Source organism: Prosopis cineraria, unplaced genomic scaffold, assembly GCF_029017545.1.
Source record: "Prosopis cineraria cultivar Desert tree isolate PC_DT_omini unplaced genomic scaffold, ASM2901754v1 PC544, whole genome shotgun sequence".
NCBI lineage: Eukaryota > Viridiplantae > Streptophyta > Magnoliopsida > Fabales > Fabaceae > Prosopis > Prosopis cineraria.
Window position 1 is genome coordinate 29842 of NW_026555869.1, and position 17828 is coordinate 47669.

General features: G+C 33.1%; 2 protein-coding genes and 1 pseudogene across 8 annotated transcripts; all 3 read right to left on the bottom strand.

Moving 5' to 3' along the window:
- Positions 1–360: 360 nt before the first annotated feature.
- Positions 361–2672, bottom strand: LOC129297514 (cytochrome b-c1 complex subunit 8). Its single transcript, XM_054935847.1, has 2 exons — positions 2369–2672; positions 361–775 (listed from the first exon to the last, which is right to left on the bottom strand). The coding sequence occupies exons 1-2, from the start codon at positions 2536–2538 to the stop codon at positions 727–729; spliced, it is 219 nt and encodes a 72-aa protein (XP_054791822.1). The 5' UTR covers positions 2539–2672; the 3' UTR covers positions 361–726.
- Positions 2673–4743: 2071 nt separating this feature from the next.
- On the bottom strand, positions 4744–6659 carry LOC129297512 (uncharacterized). 7 transcript variants are annotated; one of them, XM_054935846.1, is made up of 3 exons: positions 6447–6659; positions 6114–6155; positions 4744–5990 (listed from the first exon to the last, which is right to left on the bottom strand). In XM_054935846.1, the coding sequence occupies exons 1-3, from the start codon at positions 6460–6462 to the stop codon at positions 5089–5091; spliced, it is 960 nt and encodes a 319-aa protein (XP_054791821.1). In that variant the 5' UTR covers positions 6463–6659; the 3' UTR covers positions 4744–5088. The 7 variants fall into 7 exon arrangements, with proteins under 7 accessions (XP_054791821.1, XP_054791816.1, XP_054791815.1 ...); XM_054935841.1 differs by lacking the exon at positions 6114–6155 and having other exon boundaries at positions 4744–6113; XM_054935840.1 differs by having other exon boundaries at positions 4744–6155.
- Positions 6660–11779: 5120 nt separating this feature from the next.
- LOC129297511 (uncharacterized) lies at positions 11780–16873 on the bottom strand (annotated as a pseudogene).
- Positions 16874–17828: the final 955 nt, after the last annotated feature.

Here is a 17828-nt window from a genome sequence, read left to right on the forward strand (position 1 = left end):
CATATATTTTAACTATACCTTACTCTATTTGCTTCACTCAAAATCGTAAAGTATCTCCCACGATAAAGTTCCAACTTTTTTATTTTTTGGGAAACCGTGAGGTTGTTATCAATATGTTACATTGTGGACCAGATAAAGTCAATTTTAGTGGAAGCAAATAATTACTTTCACCAAAATCATAGTTTTAATTATTTCCAATGCAAAACTAAACATGCTCAAAAAATGAGAAAACCCATTTATGCTACGTGAGTTATATTGAAATAGATCTCCCTTTTTTTGGCCAACTAGATAGATCTCCCTTCAATCAATCTCTCTCTCATTATATCACATAAATTAACTTGAAAGATTTTACCCAGTTACTTTCCCAACAAGAGACAAAGCAACGATTTATGAGATCCAAAATCCTTATACACACGATCTGGCGTATAGAGCCCACCACATGTTCCTGATAAATCTTGATATTATTTGCATTACACGCAGTGTACAAAAACATTACGAATCAAAGGCATCATAAAGTTAACTTCAACCATGGCGATGGCATATGAGCATCATGAAGATCACAATCATTGAGGCTTCTAAAAGTTGTAACAGTCCAAACTTGTAGAACAATATCTCAACCATATAAATCGAGTTTCACCAGTCTCAGGCTATTTGCAGGGTACACAACAAAAATGCAAAAATCTTCTGATAAGTATAGAGATCATCCAAATATACTCTTGCAGATCTTCAGTACCTGTGAGCCAACTTCTCCTTTTCCTGGTAGTTCTGAACATACCTATATCCATTGAAGATGAATTAAACTCAGCGATGCAAAACAAACGAGTTAACATCAGTCCTGTTTCTCTTCTTTTGCTTCTCTAACTCGTTTAGAGCTACAATGAGACATTACTCTATGGAAATGATTACTGTAAAAATTCCAATCAAATTTGTCTATGTATTTTTTTTTTTTTTTTAATCTTTCCAATGAATACAAGAATGGCAACCAGAAGATAAAACTGTTACTCAGAATAACCAAGCTACATGCTTGCCCCAAGGCATAGTTAACAGTAACATAGGCCTGTTTGGAGAAGAAATGAAGGTTAGAAATGATATACTGCTATAGGAAGCAACCACGCTTGGAGCAGAAACGAAGGCAAGAAATGCCATTGGAAGCCACTAGTAGTTAACTTAGAGGGGTGGGGACGTGGGGTGGGGTGTAAATAGAAGTCTAGAGTTCTAACACTTCAAAAGCATAAAAAAAATGCCATTGGCTTCACCAATGGTTTCAGGGACAACTTGACAGCAATGTAACATAAATACAATGCACTGGAATAACATCCTTGAATGCATCACTCCTATGAATTTTATTGACTGAAAATATTTTCATTAAATTTTGGGTCTTTGTAATTTTGCTCCCCAAATAGTTTTCTCATTATCTTCTGTGTTTATTTTTGTGATCCAAACAGAGTGCCATTCGATAAAAAATTTAGGAAACGAAAAAATGTCTTTGCTGCTAAAATTGTATTAAATGCCATTCACACTCCACAATAAAATATAAATAATGGTAAAACAATACCCAAATAATAATAATAATAATAATAATAATAACATCATGAGTGAAACTTGAACTGTTTGGCCAATTTGATATCACTGATATTCCTCCTTGTCAAAACTAACCACACCCTTCTTACTGTAGAGACGAAATTTATATACAGTAATCTGTATATTACACAGAAGAGAAACATAGGGGGAAAATATATATTGCATCTTCTGAGTAAGACTGCATATGCTGACAACACTATCCCCAGCTTCCTCTGTAACTAAATTCTGGAGCCTGATAGTATTTTTAAAATCTTCCCTCTCCTTACCTGTTTCTCTCTCCCTCTATTGATCAATTGATCACATGGACCCTTATTCCTCCTTGGCCTCAGCATTAATATTAACATTGTGAGTTGTGGATCAAAATCAGATATTTATAACAATATTCGATAATCCTACTTAGCGCAAGAATCTTATGAAAGAAGTTCTAAAAATCCTTGTGAATCAAAATCAGGCATTCATAACAATTTCATCATCCTACTTACTGCAGGAATATCATCATGCTAATAATAGAGATGAGCGAGACAAAGATTTACGCTACAAAAACTAAGGTACAACAATAAACGAGCTCTTATGCCTAAAATCTGTACTTGAAAGCAATTGTGTAGCCAGTCATCTAACCCATAAAACATACAGAAAATTGAAGGTTCTAAGAATATAAGACAAGGAAATCGAATTAAAAACTCATCGTTTCCCAGATCAAAACAACAAAAGAAGGTGCAAACCAATTAAAAAACCACATGAAAGGATAAGCAAAAAGGACTATCCAACGATAAGGAAGTAAACATACGTGTAGGTGCCGATAAGAGGAGCGAGCAAGAGCGTGGCGCTGATCCAATTCTCAGAGACCTTGTGGTGAATTTTGGAAGGCAAATCCTTCCAGAGACCAGTCATAACCTTCTGCTGGAAAGGTGAAAGAGCATAGACCACGGCCTTCATCCTAACCGGTTGCTTCCCCATCTTAGTTGTTCCAACCTGCGGTCGTCGTCTTCCTCCGATCGAATCCGGTTCTGTATGGGAGAAGAAAATGCAGTTGTGTGTTGGTGTTGGAATGTGTCCGAAAAGTGAAAACCCTAGGATCCGAAACTTTCGAATGTCCTAACTCCGAATCCGACCCCGAATCGGAGTAACCTGTTTATGGCTTTTCGATGGTGGAATTGGTTTCTCCTCATTTTCTCACCATTTACATTTACCATCTCAACATTTAGACCAATTTTTTAATAATCAGGATTTAATATTTTATAAAATTTAAATTTTTTTATCTTTTTAGTTACAATCCTGAATTTTGAATTGTAATTTATATTAAAGTTTTTATATGTTAAATTTATTAATTTGTTTATCATAATTTCAAATTTTAATTATAATTTCATGAAATACCAATTTCTAACCATTCAAAAATTAATTTAGGGTTCAGATGGTAAATAGAAAAGAAATGAAAAGAAAATAAATGGAAAGAAGTCAAGTCCCAAAGTTCATTGCAGCATGGTATGATGATAAATGTCATCCAATTCCAACATATATAAAAGTAAATAATTTTTATCAAAAATTAAATAATTACCATTCAAAATTTGAAGATTGTAATAGGATACTTATTATTTATCTTTATGAATAAAAAATTATTATTAAAAATTTTTCTATTTAAGCCTCATATTACTTATATCTTACATGCAATATTAGATATTAGATGGTTAAAAAACAAATATTAAACAAGGGTACAATGCTTTGTCAGGGCAAATAAATTCCCCATTTGTTTTAAGACTTAGATTAACTCAATTGATTGAACTGTTGTTCAAATACAAAAGCAGTTCGATTGAACAATCTTGAATTGTTTTTTTCTTTTTACTCTGTGATAAAATTTTGTATTCAATTTGAAAATATTAATATCAACTTCCTTCTAAATTATAATAGTAAAATTTTGACTGCAAGATTTGTTTATTGGCATTGTATGAATTAAATTGTAGAAAAATTGAAATCTCATTTGCTTTAAAAGGACAGATAAGATAAATAAAAAATATACATGTGAAAAAAAGTAAGGACATTGAAACTTAATATATTATGACTAAATAACTCTAAATTAAACTGACATTATCATTATTTTTAATATTATATGTGTGTTTGCATATGAATATTATTTTTCTTTAATTACCATGTCATTAGTTGATTACCAATCTAATTAGTTAAATTGTAAAAACTATGACCCATTGACTTTTTTATCTTATCATGCGATTCAGTTTTTAAAACATTACCCCATTGTTTACAGAAGTTGCATGTATGATAACATAGATCTCCCCCTTGTGAAATTGAGATAACAAGTTTTAATGTGATAGAAGAAAAAAGATAACAAGTTTTACACATGATCAGGAAAAGTGTACCCAATTCCACATTGCTAGATGGTTTTCTAAGGCAAAGCTTCCCTCAAAAAGATTTTGAGAAAACATGGTTTCAAGGTCACTAGAACAAAAAAAAAAGCACTTAATTGTCACTCCCTTTAATACTATTTATAATAACCTATTTTAGAGATATATTGTGCCTTTTTATAAGAATTTGTTTGTAGTTTTAGGAGATACATCCCTACTAAATAATTGATGAATAATAGTGAAAATAAAAGTCTACTTTTCTCACCAAGAAAAAGAAGAGACATTATATTAAGGGTAAAATTAGAAATAAGAAACAACACATTAACTATTTTATTGATCTATGTCAATGTCCGAACAGATTTTTATAAATAGAGACAGAGAGCATTCATTAATCAATGTCATGACATATCAATCAAACTACAATCAATCTAATATGCAATTAAGATTTGGAAACTGAAATTGCAATTGTCATTGTCTATTTCAATAATTGTCACCATTGTTTGCACTCCCCTCGTTTCAAAGAGAGTTTTTTTTGTTGCTTCATTGTCAAGGGGAATAACCATAGGCAATATGAATCTTACATGAACAATCCTTTTTCCCCCTTCATAGAAATGAATTGCATGAAAAAAAATGATGAGTCAAAGAAAAATTTATTTCCAGCTATTGTTGTTAAGAAAGGATAGCCCCGAAAAAAAAAGATTAAAAATTTTAAACAAATAAATCTAACCAAAACAACAACTGGGAGGGATAGGTATAATCTAAATTGTTTTTGGAAGAAAACAAAACACAAGGAGGAGGAGGGTGCAGATTGTAACCCAAATTGCTTTTGGATTTAGTCATTGAAACAAGCTAGCAACGCAGGTTTGATTACAAACCAAAAAGCGCTTAACAAAGGTTCTAAGTAGCTCAATGGATCTGATAACTTTTTTCACAGAAGAGTGTTATTGTAACATAGAAGAAAGGATCCTACCTCATGCCAATGTAAGCAGAAGAGAATGAAAGAAAGAACTCAAACAGATTACAACCAAGAAAGCTGAACTGAACTGAACTTGAGCATGAGGGCTCATTATGAACAGAAAAATCAAAATCCCAGTGAAGGTAATAAGAAGAAGAAACCAAACAATGCTGCTGCAAGAATAAAGAGTCAGAGATCCTAAGGAACATAGTCAGTTTCTATGACTGGTCTTGTACGAGTCCCCATAGCTAGAGGTGCTTTGGCCCCTCCTCCAATGGATGCCATGTGCAAGGTTTCACTGCTATCTGCAGCCCATTCCATTTCCTGTATCCTCATCGCTTCCTTGGACCTCCTAACCCTAACAACCACAAGATACAACACTACCAACAAAGCCAACCCACCAACCACAGATCCAACAACTATCCATGCAATATAAGACTTCTTCTTCTTCTTCTTCTTCTTCATCCCATGACCTTCTTCACTTGGGACTCCACCAGAAGCAGAAGGTGCTGGTGACGGTGAAGGAGATGGAGATTCAGACTCTTCCACAACTATGGAGAAGTGCCCCTGTTGACCTGTTGAACACACATTTCCGGGTAATAGTATGTCAAATTGAACTGAACCGTTTAAATCAAAGTACACACATTTGGGTGATGGTGATGTTGGTGATGCAGAGTGTGGCTGCTTCAGCTTCTTCACATCCGGGAACTTGATCAAAATTGGCTGATCAGATGCTCTTATGTCCAGTTCAGGCAACTCAGTTGCAGACAAATTTGCAGCAGAATAGGCTAACAGACCAAAAACAGGAGCTAAATAAGTGTAACCAGGTAAAGGGTAAAAATGATCAGACCAATTGCCTAAGTTGTGATATACCAACACAAGCCTCTCCACATAAGGTTGTTCAACAACCCCAGTTGGGATCTGAAACTCCTTATAGCTATCAACGCCTCTGATTCTCAAACTACCACTCCTAAGCCTTAACGCCGCAATGCTAATTCCTGTTAGGTTAGAAGGAACTTTCCCGTCGTAGGGTACACCAGTTCTTGGCCTAATGAAGGCCCTAAAGGCATAGTCCTGGAGAAGGGCATCCAATGAGCGTGCTGATAAAGAAGAATTTGGTGATGGCCATGACTGAGCATTTAGAAATGGAAGAGAAAAAAGACATGGCAATGCGAGCAGTACAAAGAAACTGGTTCGGACCCTCATCAAGATCTCATTCGTACCTTCAAATTCAATGAAACCCACCAAGAGTGAGAGGCCAAACCCTGAAATTTCCAATTTCCATATTACTTTTTCACCTAAATCATCGAATTATATCAAAACCCCTCCTTCAAGCAACCAAATTCCTGTAATGGGTCAACAACAAATCTTGGAATTCTTACCTGTTTTGAGATTTAAATGAGCAAGGAATGGGCAAATCTTGATTCGAAAGAAAATGAAAAACAAAGTAAAATGGCTATAATAAACAGAATCAGAAAGACCCAAATTCCAGCGACAAATCAAGAGGAGACTCAGATGAAAAGTTTAGGTATGAGATTGGGGAGGTGAAGACTCACTGTAATGAACCCACATTGAAGCTTCATTGTGAAATGTTGACAGAGGTTGGAGAAGCAGACTTTCTCAGTGTATCCCATGCGTGACTCATGCTTCTTCTAGGACCCAACCCGACTCTCTCTCACGCTCACACTTTTCTTTAAGCCGAAAATCACGTAATTTTTCTTTTTTCAAACGAGATTCGATTCTTGAAAATTTCTCACCGATCACCCGTACATTTTCAATCATATGATACAATTGGATTGATGATGAACAACGTTTTGGGAAAAGAAGAGGGAAAAGGTGAATTTCACAATAAGGACTCGTTGTTTATTATTATTATTATTATTATTATTATTATTATTATTGATGAATAAAAGATGATTATTAAAAATTATGTAAGTAAATCAAGATTTGAATATTTTATCAGCTATCAATAAAAATGTGTCAAATTTTTAAACAATAATGTAATACTTAACCATATAAAAAGTAGTTATCAAGTACTAAATAAACAGTAAATAAATCATCAGATATAAAAAAGTTTAAGGCAACAAATGTTATAGTTTAATTGATAAAAATTTACTCCTACAACATATAAAATGTGGTTTGAAGCCCCATTACCGATGTGAGAAGTATCTTTATAAATATTTATTGAGGCCAAAAACATATACTGTATAAAATTGAATTTATATAAACTTAATTTTTGTTTAAATTTTGAAAAAAGGGAAGAAGAAAAAGGTCAGTGTCAAGAATTTGATTAGGGTTAGGGAAAAATGGGGGGCAGAGAGAGAAAAGGAGCTGGAAATAGCTGGTGATGTGCAGATGCAGTGAATGCCACAACGAACTAGCTGCCCCCCAATTGCTTCTTTTCTTTCTTCATTTTAACATTCTTTCACTCCTAATTATTTCTCCCTTTCCCAAATTTAATTTAAACTCCAAAAAGAAACAAAGATAAAATCATAGTAGTAAAAATATAAACTTCAACTTATATCGTAAGCTTTTAATACATGACGGTGGGGCTTGGATTCATATCTTATAGCACCAAGTTTTGTCAAGTTTGTTTGGCTTTCTTGAGTTCATGTAAGTTACAAGTGAGTCCATTCAAGTTTTAAGGAGTTCTAAGTTAGAATCAATTGACACTAAGGTTATATTTGGTACATTAGAATTGATTCCAAGAGAAATGAAATTGAAATTGAAATCATGCTTTCAATAGTTTGATATGCATGAATCCAATTCTTTATGAATTTTAATTCTGTCAAAATACTCAAAATTCAATTTTATCTCCATCATGATGGAATTGCCGCAATTTCATGAAATTGTTATAAGTACCCTACATATACACTTCATCATAATGGCTAAGTTTTTTTTTTATAAGGGCATTTTGGTCTTTATCTATTTTAAATATATATATTTATTAATAATATATTCAAATTCCATCTTCATACCAAACATACATTTATAACTCAATTTTATTCTGATTCTAATTTCAATTTCAATTTCAATTTCAATTCCGATTCTATGAAAAACTCTTCCATCATATCAAATGAGGTCTAAGTGTTCATTAAAAATACTAAGTGCATGGTTGGGTTCTATTGACTAAAAATTAATTTGTCAAAATTGTATTTGCTAAAAGTAATTGTTTGAATGAAATTTGAGTTTGAATATATTTTTTTAAAAGCTATTTTGATAAATTATTAATTTAAATTATATACAATGAAATATGTTTTTGAATGTACAATTATAAAAAAAAATATTGATTTATGATTATTTATAATTTTTATTATACAAATAAATATTAAAAATGTTTAAAAAATAGCTTACCAAAAAAGAAGAAATATTTAAAAACTGTAATATTTAAATAACTTTTCCCATATGAAAAGTGAAAAAGTACTTTTCAAAAGTGAAAATTGTGTAGTCAAATAGGCCGTAAGTTGATGAAAGATTATAGAATATAACTTAATAGTAGATTTTAAATCTAAATTCTAATTATGTAACTATAGTAAATACTTCATGTATTGTGGTCCTTGACTCGATTCAAATTAAAGCGGAGATAAAAATGTGGACTCAAATAAAAATTAAAAAAAAATAGATGACCCTCATTGTTTCCTTTTTGGACAATAGATTGTTTATAAATATATGGAGATAGATATAATTAATTGATAATAAAACATATTTTTCCTGTGTTGTTAAAAATATGTTTTCTTGTTCTGTAAAACAATCTTCCCCGCATCCCTAACGTTTTTTTGGGATTTAGGAACATGCATGATGCATATCTAATTTAAATTTCCCAAATCAGACGTGGATAGTTTATATTTTAATAAATATTTTATAAAATCTTGACTTTTTAAATTTAATTTAGATTGCTTAAATTAGATGTGTACGGTTCATATATGCATATAAAATGATTATACTCATCCATAAAAGATCTAATTAGTAAAAATTTAATTTATAACTTATAAAGTTGTGAGATTGAAATCCTATTACTGATAAAAAAAAATTTCTCGGTGAGCCTTGAAAGACAACTTATTTAAACTTTTATTTATATAAACAAAAAAAATGACATACTCATCCAAGGAGGTAAAAAATTGTGCCTGTTCAGAGCTATTCAGAACTAAATTTTTAATCTTAAAATATTTTTAATATTTCTTCCTCTAATAAGATGGTGCCTCATGCAAAAGAAATATTTCTGAATTTAAATACTTCTAGTCAAACACGTTTCATAAGCTTTGAAGAGTCAATTTATTTATTAATAATTAAAAACATGACAGTGAAAATTTTTATTGTCAATAAAATTGGGATGAATAATAAAAACTGAAAAAGCATTCCCCATTTCACAACACTGCAAAGTCGATGGTAAAAGTGAAAAGGTCGGAAAAAGTAATAGTTTGAAAAGTTCACATTTTCATCTTTTCATCTCTTTAAACTGCTCTGAGTAGCGTAATAATCTATTAATCTCTGCTTCTAGGGGGGAAAAAAAAAAGATTTAATGTCCTTTACACCTCAATGGGGAAAATTTTTGTGACTTCATCATTCGAAGAGGAAAAAATCACATGAATTTAGAATAGGGTACATTGTTGATGAATAAGTTGTACAAGTCTAATAAAATTTTTAAGAATGTTTAGTGACTCAAATACGATATTGTATAAAGTTAAATTATATAACTGATACAATATCATCTATGTAAAATACAAAATTTATAGCATGTTTATAAATTCGGCTAATAATGCAGCTCATTTCTTGTACAGGTATACTTCTTGAGGTACGAGGGGGATATGCCTAATTAATATATGTTAATTTAATTAGGATAAAAATCACCCTTTTAATGGAAATATCATTTATAAAAAAAATTGTATTGCAGTTATCAAAATTTGTTATACTATATTACCCTTATTTCATATTAATCCGAACCTTCACTGTCCATGTGAAACCGTTATTACCGACAACAATCTCACACATGAGTATTGAAGTCGACATTATAGGGTGAGAGGATTCAACTCCTTTAGCCAATTAAACCAAATGTTTCTTATTTTAAATACAAGGCATCTTTAACTAAAACTAACATGTCAGCCAAAAGAAAAAAAATAGTTAGATAGTTAAGTGTAGGAATATGAATAGGATTTAATTGATTTTATTTAGGATTATTTTATTAAGATTGTTTGAATAAGGATATTGAATATCCATTAGATAATTTAAGGTGTATTAGATTTGATTTAATACCTAGGGTTTAGTATTATTTGATTTAGTATATATGATTTATTTTTATCTTTAAATATTATCTCAAATAAAATAAAATATCTAAATTAGTTTGATACCTTATCGACATCATTTATATTATGATTTAATTCAGATTTAGATTTATTATTATTATTATTATTATTATTATTTATAGGGCTCTATAAAAAATCATAGGGTTTCTCATTTATATTTAATTTTAAATATTGGATAATAAAATTTCTTGTTTTCACGACCTCATCTCCCCCTCCTCCCCCTCCATAGCTCTTGGAGGAAGCTTTAAAATTGAAAAATGAAGGGGATTTGGGAATCAAAGACGTCATACTACAAAATGAAGCATTGATTATGAAACTTTGTTGGAAGCTCGTTTGTACCAACAATGACCTGTGGGTTGAATTGTTGGTTAATAAATACAAATATGGTAATGGAATTTTGCCCAAAATGCACAAGATGAGAAATGCTTTAGTGCAAGAGTATCTTTTGTGTGTGGGAGCTCTTCAAAAATGAATGAAGCTTGGTGGGCCAAGAATGTTAAGAAAGTTAAGTTTTCGTGCTAATGTGTGGGAGCATCAACCTAATCCCTGGAGATAATGCTACTGATCACCCTTACAGGGACACTCTGGAAGACATCAGGCTGTTAGGACAGAACAATTGTCGTGATGATAGGCTAGCAAATGTTGCTCACCAGTGACCACGTCTTTCAATGCCTGCCCCTTTGATCAAATCTAAGGTTGAACAAATGATTAATCCGACAGAATTTTAACCTAACTTAAAAGTTGGTCCTTTTCATTAAAAAAAAAATGAGTTTAAACATTCCATGATCTAGTCTGATTTTAGCATAACGGAAACTGAACTAGACCCGATTGGTCTAGTAGAATTAAGAAATTCATCTTGATCTTGTCCAGAATCTCGTGTTGTTTTTTTTTTCTCCCTTTTCATCTATAAAAGGTAACAATTTATTTTAACATAATAAAATTATTTATAGTCATACAAAATTTATCACACCAATTATAAATCCACAATCATCCCCAATATATATATATATATATATATATTTCAATTACAACACAAATGATTCAAATTAAATAATTTTTAATATATCTAAAGTCCATTACACTAAGTTAACAACAAATTTTACTAATAAAAGGAGAAGACTGAGATTGATCAAATTTTGCTCAATATTCATAACTTAACAAGTATAAAATAAAAAAAATACTAATTACTATTATAAATTAACTTATTGTAATAATAATTAATAAATTAATTATAATTATATTAAGTAAATTTACAATACCAAACTTGACCAAATGGTCCAAATGCTTAATCCCTTATCAAAGCCAACCCAAAGAAAGAATTTGATCTTTTTGATCCTGAAAAATCAATTTTTATCCAAACCGAACAGGACCTAATTTGTCTTAAGTTGAATCCAACTAGACCAGAAAACTTTTACACAGCCCTGATCAAATCCCACCATGGCTACCCAAGGTGGGAAATTGATGGAGGGTCTTTTGTTTTTCTTGTTCTGATTGTCTGACGTACCTGTTTTATTCGAAATACAAATAAACCAACTAGAAAAGAATTTAAAAATTATATAAATTTAAAAAAAAAAAACCATTAATGGCCATTAAAGAAACAAACTTCCTTACAACTTCACTGTATCAGACATGATCAAATTACATGATGCAGAGACAACAGTTGAATGGAACCATCCGAACCAGGACACCAATTTGCTGCTATACAGAAACTTCCCCTTTTGGGGCCAATGCCGCTATACAGAAACCAGCTTAGATTTTAGTTTTACGCTGAGAAATAAATAGGAACCAAAAAGCTTTTAAGTTATACAACAAAAGTAATATCACATCACAGGTGATGGATGACGACCATGAAATGTACAGGACCAACAAATAAATAATAACAAATCAAAGGAAGCAACGTGATATTGTTACCATTCAAAACATTTCCCATCAAATCTAGAGAAGCAGTGTAGTGCCATTCAAGAAGCAGGAGCATTTCATGTCATTTGGGGTGGTCCATTCCTGGAGATGACGACCTGGTTCTAGTCAATTCTGAAGTCTTTACCTCCTTCCCTGGAATAGGAGGCGAGAGGCTTCTGGCCAGTTCTGTGCTCTTTGCTGCGTTGACGCTGATGGCAGCGGGTGAAGACAGTGATGGTGTGGTTACAGACGAAGCTATGGAATCATCAGGCTGTATAGGAGGTCCTGGAGGCAAGTTAAGAGGATTAACTTCTGTCACCTCCTCATTGCTCTCATCAAAGTAGACAACATCTTGCATGGTAAGCTGGTGATATTCAACAACTTCCCTCAGAAAGCGATTCTCCCGGGCAAAAAACAGAATTTTCATGGGCCAGACGAGCTTTTTCAGCCAATAGTGTTTCAAGTTGAAGTCGTATCTGGATTCAGGATTGGAAATGTTATCATAAGAAATAAATTACTTGGTGCAATGACTCACCACATTCCTTGAGGGGGAACTTAGAGTTCAAATTGAATATCTAAACATGAAACAGAAGGGAAAAAAACAAGCATTTAATTAAACCAAAGAATCAGCTTTGTTAATTATACAAGGAATAATGGAATTAAAAGATAAAACCGCATACCATGTCATCATCTTCCGGGTTGTCTCCCCTTTCACGACTCTCACGGAGAATTTTGTTTTCTTCCTCCAGCTGTGCACATCGTTCTTTTGCAAAAGCCAAATCAGCTTTAACAGTCTTCAACTCCCGAAGAAGTAACTTCGCTTTGGCAGCCATTGCCATTGCAACCTGTTAAAATAAACAAGGTGAAACAAAATAACCCATGTCTAAATATTCCTTCTACACGAGAAGCAAAGACAATATGATAGTATCAGCATGATTTCATATGATGGTGGGAAGGAATGCCAATGATAAATATTATTAAAAGCTAAAGAGCACAGCAACTAGGACACACACACGTCCTCCTCCCCTCCCTCCCTCTCCCTCTCTCTCTCTCTGTGTTTGAGAATACAAAATAAATAAGCTCTACCTTCAAACGAGAATAAAAAGAAAATCCATGGTTCACCAAAAATGGGAGGAAAAAAAGGAAAATGCATGGAATGATCAAGAACTAGAGAAAGCACCATGAAAATTTTGGGACAAGTAATCAGCCATTGCAAAAATCAAATAAGAACAAAATGCTTTAAGAATGGAATGCCATTCTAATGTTAGTTCTAAGAAGATATACAAAACAACAAGAAGCCATATTCCACTAGGTGGGATCAGCTACATAGAGTTCTAAGAAGATATAAAGAGGAGAAAAAAATATGACCTGCAGGTCTTCAAACACAGCAATAATTGGTTGGAGAGAACATGAGCTAGTGTTAATGAAGAGGGAAAATGACAAAAGGTTTAAGACTTCATTGTCCAAATACACATTCCTTTTCCAATTTCCCCCTTCATCCCAACTAAGCATGACTCAGAAATAATTGTGAGACCCCTAAATAATAATTACTTATATGAATTTTTCATAATAATGAACTCCTAATCCTTTAGGAGTTCCACTAGGACAGGTTTCCTGTACAGTAGCCATCGGTCAGTGAAGAAGCATACACCACATGATTGGTACAGTAGAAATTGTTGTCTTTGTCAATAACCATATCATCCTAAATGCTAATGTTGTTAGAAGAATGCCCATGATCAATTTTATCACTACCTTCCTCCAGCAATAGCCCATTGGGCTCGAAGAAGTATTCATGGAGTACAAACCTGCCATACCTTGTGCTGCAAATTAAGAAAATGAGGATGGAAAGGATCAAATTTCTCATCATATGATCTTAGAAGCTCCAATACCATGTCAAAGACTCCATCTCAAGCTTAACCTGTTAGGACTTGGGAGAAGGCTAAAGATTTATTTTATTAACATCTCTAGCAGGTTTGGTTCAGCTTTATCATTTTCTACAATCAATGATAGCTGGTTCAATTCATGGTTAATACCGAAACCAATTAATCTATCCAATGAAGATCCATTTATAGATTATAAATAACAACAGAAACCCAACCAATTATCATGCTGATTAGGTGATGAAGTTAAGTGCTAAACTCACTTTTTACAACAGGAAACAGCCCTCATCTTTCATTGTGCACGTTAACAATACCAGACCATGGTCCCAAAATTAAGAAGAACAAAGCAGCCACAGCTAATGCCAAAAATTTAATTTACTCCCATATGAACTGCTAGGTTATTTATTATTATCCATCTGTCTTAACATGTTGATCTAAGTTTCATACAATTCCCAGCAGCCACACCGAGAATTTAACACTGTATAGTGAATTTGCTTTTCATAATCAACAAATCAAAACAATCCTCATGCACAGAATCCAATTCTAGAAAGCATTTTTTTTTTACCAGAGCAATATAGACAGGGCAAACAATGATTGATCACACAATTTCATTTGACCACATGAAAAAGTGATACACAGTTGCCACCTTACGTCGCGAGATGCCTTCAGTTGAAGTTCTTGGTCTGTTTGCTTCTGGGTCTGTGATTGGGAGTGTTGCCGTGTAGCAGAAGGGTTTGCCTCCTGCCTCTGTAACTCAGAGCTGCCAGGTTTTTTCTTTATATGATTACGAGTTTCTTGGATGATGCCTGATGTCCGATTCTCCACAATTGTAAAACCCTCCTGCAAATGTGTATTGTAGTGCTAATAAGATCTTGAACTCCATGGGCTTTTTTGCTTCTTTTGTGTGTGTGTGTGTGTTGGGGGGGGGGTTGATGCCTCCAGCTTTAAAAAGTTTAGAACCTACAATACGATAGTAACTTCATATATTCTTTTTACTTGAGCCCAAAGCCAAACAGTACATGCATAGGTGAATATGCCCATCATAATCCACTCTACTAACTAATCCCATAAAAGGGAATAAACATGGAAATCTTGTAGATTTTCAAGAATGGAACACTCACAGAAAGATAAACTACAGGTGAAACGTTTTATAAGATTACCTCCAAGGCATTACCAATGGTGCTGCCAATATTGCTTAGAGAAGATGTTAAGGCATCGAATCCCTTAAGTAACTTTGGGTTGTCCCTTTTGAGACTGCTCTCGTCTGAGTTATTTGAATTTTGGAACTACAGAGAGAAGGAAACGATAATCAAATTTGACAGTTCAAGATATAACTAGAAACCATTAACAAGCCAAATGCACAAATTGTTACAATGAAACATCTCAATTTCCATAACAAGGAGAACACAAAAAAGTTCAACTTCCATACCGATTGAACCAGCCATAGTAGATTAATAGAGAAACATTCTTATCTCACTAGTCAACCTTTTGGTGCAATAAGTGACCCTTCCCAACATCAGATGCAACTTCTTTTCTTTTTCTTCGTTTTTTAGGATGACAAACTGATATAGGATTTAGATGGGAATGAGAGCGAGAGAGGAAGGGAGAGAGCAGAGAGAGAAGAGACGAGAGACAGATTCATCTTATTACGCATCATTCATATATCAATAATCACCCAATACACTGCTTTACCCCTTTTATAGACAACATGACTCAGCCCCTTCTTATAACTACCCAACTAACTGCCTCTTATTATATTTACATTTATTTACATTCACATATCACAAACTACAAATTATATATAATCTACTTTTTGCTATTTATTAAAATTCATCACCGTTCCTAACATCTTTTACTTTTTGTAATATTTATTCTATATGAAAGGAAGATATTTTAATGTTCATTAATGTAGATTATTCTACTAAAGGTCACATCCGGCAAAAATGTTTTTAAATAGTTTTATCATTTTTTTACTTTACTATATATGAGATATTTTCATTTTTTTTGTGTTTTCCCTGAAGTTTAAATAGTTACCTGCAATGCAAGAAGCTATTTAGCTTATTATAATAAGAGAATTCACTATTCTTTTTTGCCAGCGCCCTAGTCAAACCTTGAGCAACTTGAAAGTTCCGTAGTCTGATAAAAGCTTCTTTTTTTTTGGGGGGGGGGGGGAGCAATACAAAATCAATTTACAATGTTCTGGTGGCAAATATATAATTCTAATCTCTCACCTTGCCCCCAGAAGCTGCGCCAGGCATTTGTGGCTCCATCCTCTCAGGTGCTTTAGAATGCAGGGTTGCCTGTTCGTCCTCAATAATAGATTTAGCTTTTCTGGCCAGAGACCCCCAAAATCCATGCTTGGACTCATTCAAGGTTTTCATTGATGTATATTCGTAGACTCTTGAATCCTATAATTACGAACAACATAACAAGTGGGGCAGAAAGAAACAGACACTTCAGATCATGAAAATAGAGTGTTCAGCCTGAAGAATACAAATTAAGAGTGGGAGAGAAAAGTAAGCATATGGTTTTGGCATCCATTTCCCAATCTTTAATGCTCTAAAGATTAAGGAATTCAATATCATGCTTTCATTTATTGTCCACAAATATAATCTAGTGGATGAACTCAAATAAAAAATATATGCACCGGAGCACATAGTTTCCAAACCAATAGACTCAACTCCATGACCGGAGACAATTATTTCTAAAGTCGTAAACTATTACATAAAATAATGCTAATTAAATGCATCCACTAAATAACACAGCAAGAAGAACATGCCATTGCTCCGCAAAAAGTTAAGGCTCAAAAGCATACATAAATGATACTGTTGTCATAATGACAGGGAAAGGCTTTTGTCTCAAGATGACAACTAATTTAAAATCAAGATGCTGGAAGAGGCAGTGCACATGATAAGGTCTATAGGAACGACTAATTTACTAGGTGACAAAAAAGTATTAAGATGATGAAAGCAATAGTATTTTAAGGAAGCAGCAGATAGCCAATGACTCAAATGTCCATTTGAAACTTTCATTAAATAACAGTGTTTAACTGGCGGCAGCATAAATGCAAAAATCTTTCTTTTAAGAACTTAATACATGAAACATGGTAATTCCTGTCAAAGAAACCACTTAAAAATGATCACATCAATGAAGGAAAAAGGAATTGGCTTTAAACTGAACAGATACATTGGAATACAGATCATACGGGTTTTAAAACAGTACTAAAATAGGAACTTGAAGCTGCAAATAAATGAACATTAACTATCAAAACAAGATGTAATATGTGCCAGTAGTTTGCTTTCCTCTCCTCATTTGCTAAAAGAGAAATTTATTAGAAGGGAGATGGCAGCAAGAAAAGGACCAATCCATGTTTTGGTGATCCAACGAGAGCAAGAGGGGCAAAATGAATATGGGATTGAATCAGGGAGCTATAAAAGCAGTTTGATACATCAAGACCACCATAGTTAAAAATTATTAGATAACGTAAAGCTACTGATTATGACGATCTGTTTCCAAGAAAATGTGACCAAAACACCCCAAAAATAATGTAAATCCAGAGGAAAAGCCAGAAGTGCAAAAGGTTTTCATTCGAATGATCAGGAACTTCAGAAAGTATGTCAGTTGTCAAACTTCAAATTTTTGTGCCAACAAAATTGGATGGTATCAACTCTCAAACTTCACAAACCTGGAACAGTGGAACTTATGATATCATCTTTAATCATTGCCCTGGTTGCGAAGAGAGCAACAAAAGAACCCTTTGAAGTTATAAAATTTCAGTCCAAATGAAAACCAAAAACTTATTCAAGAAGTCATTGTCAGAAACAAAAGATAAGTCTGGCACAATGATTGAATATAAGCA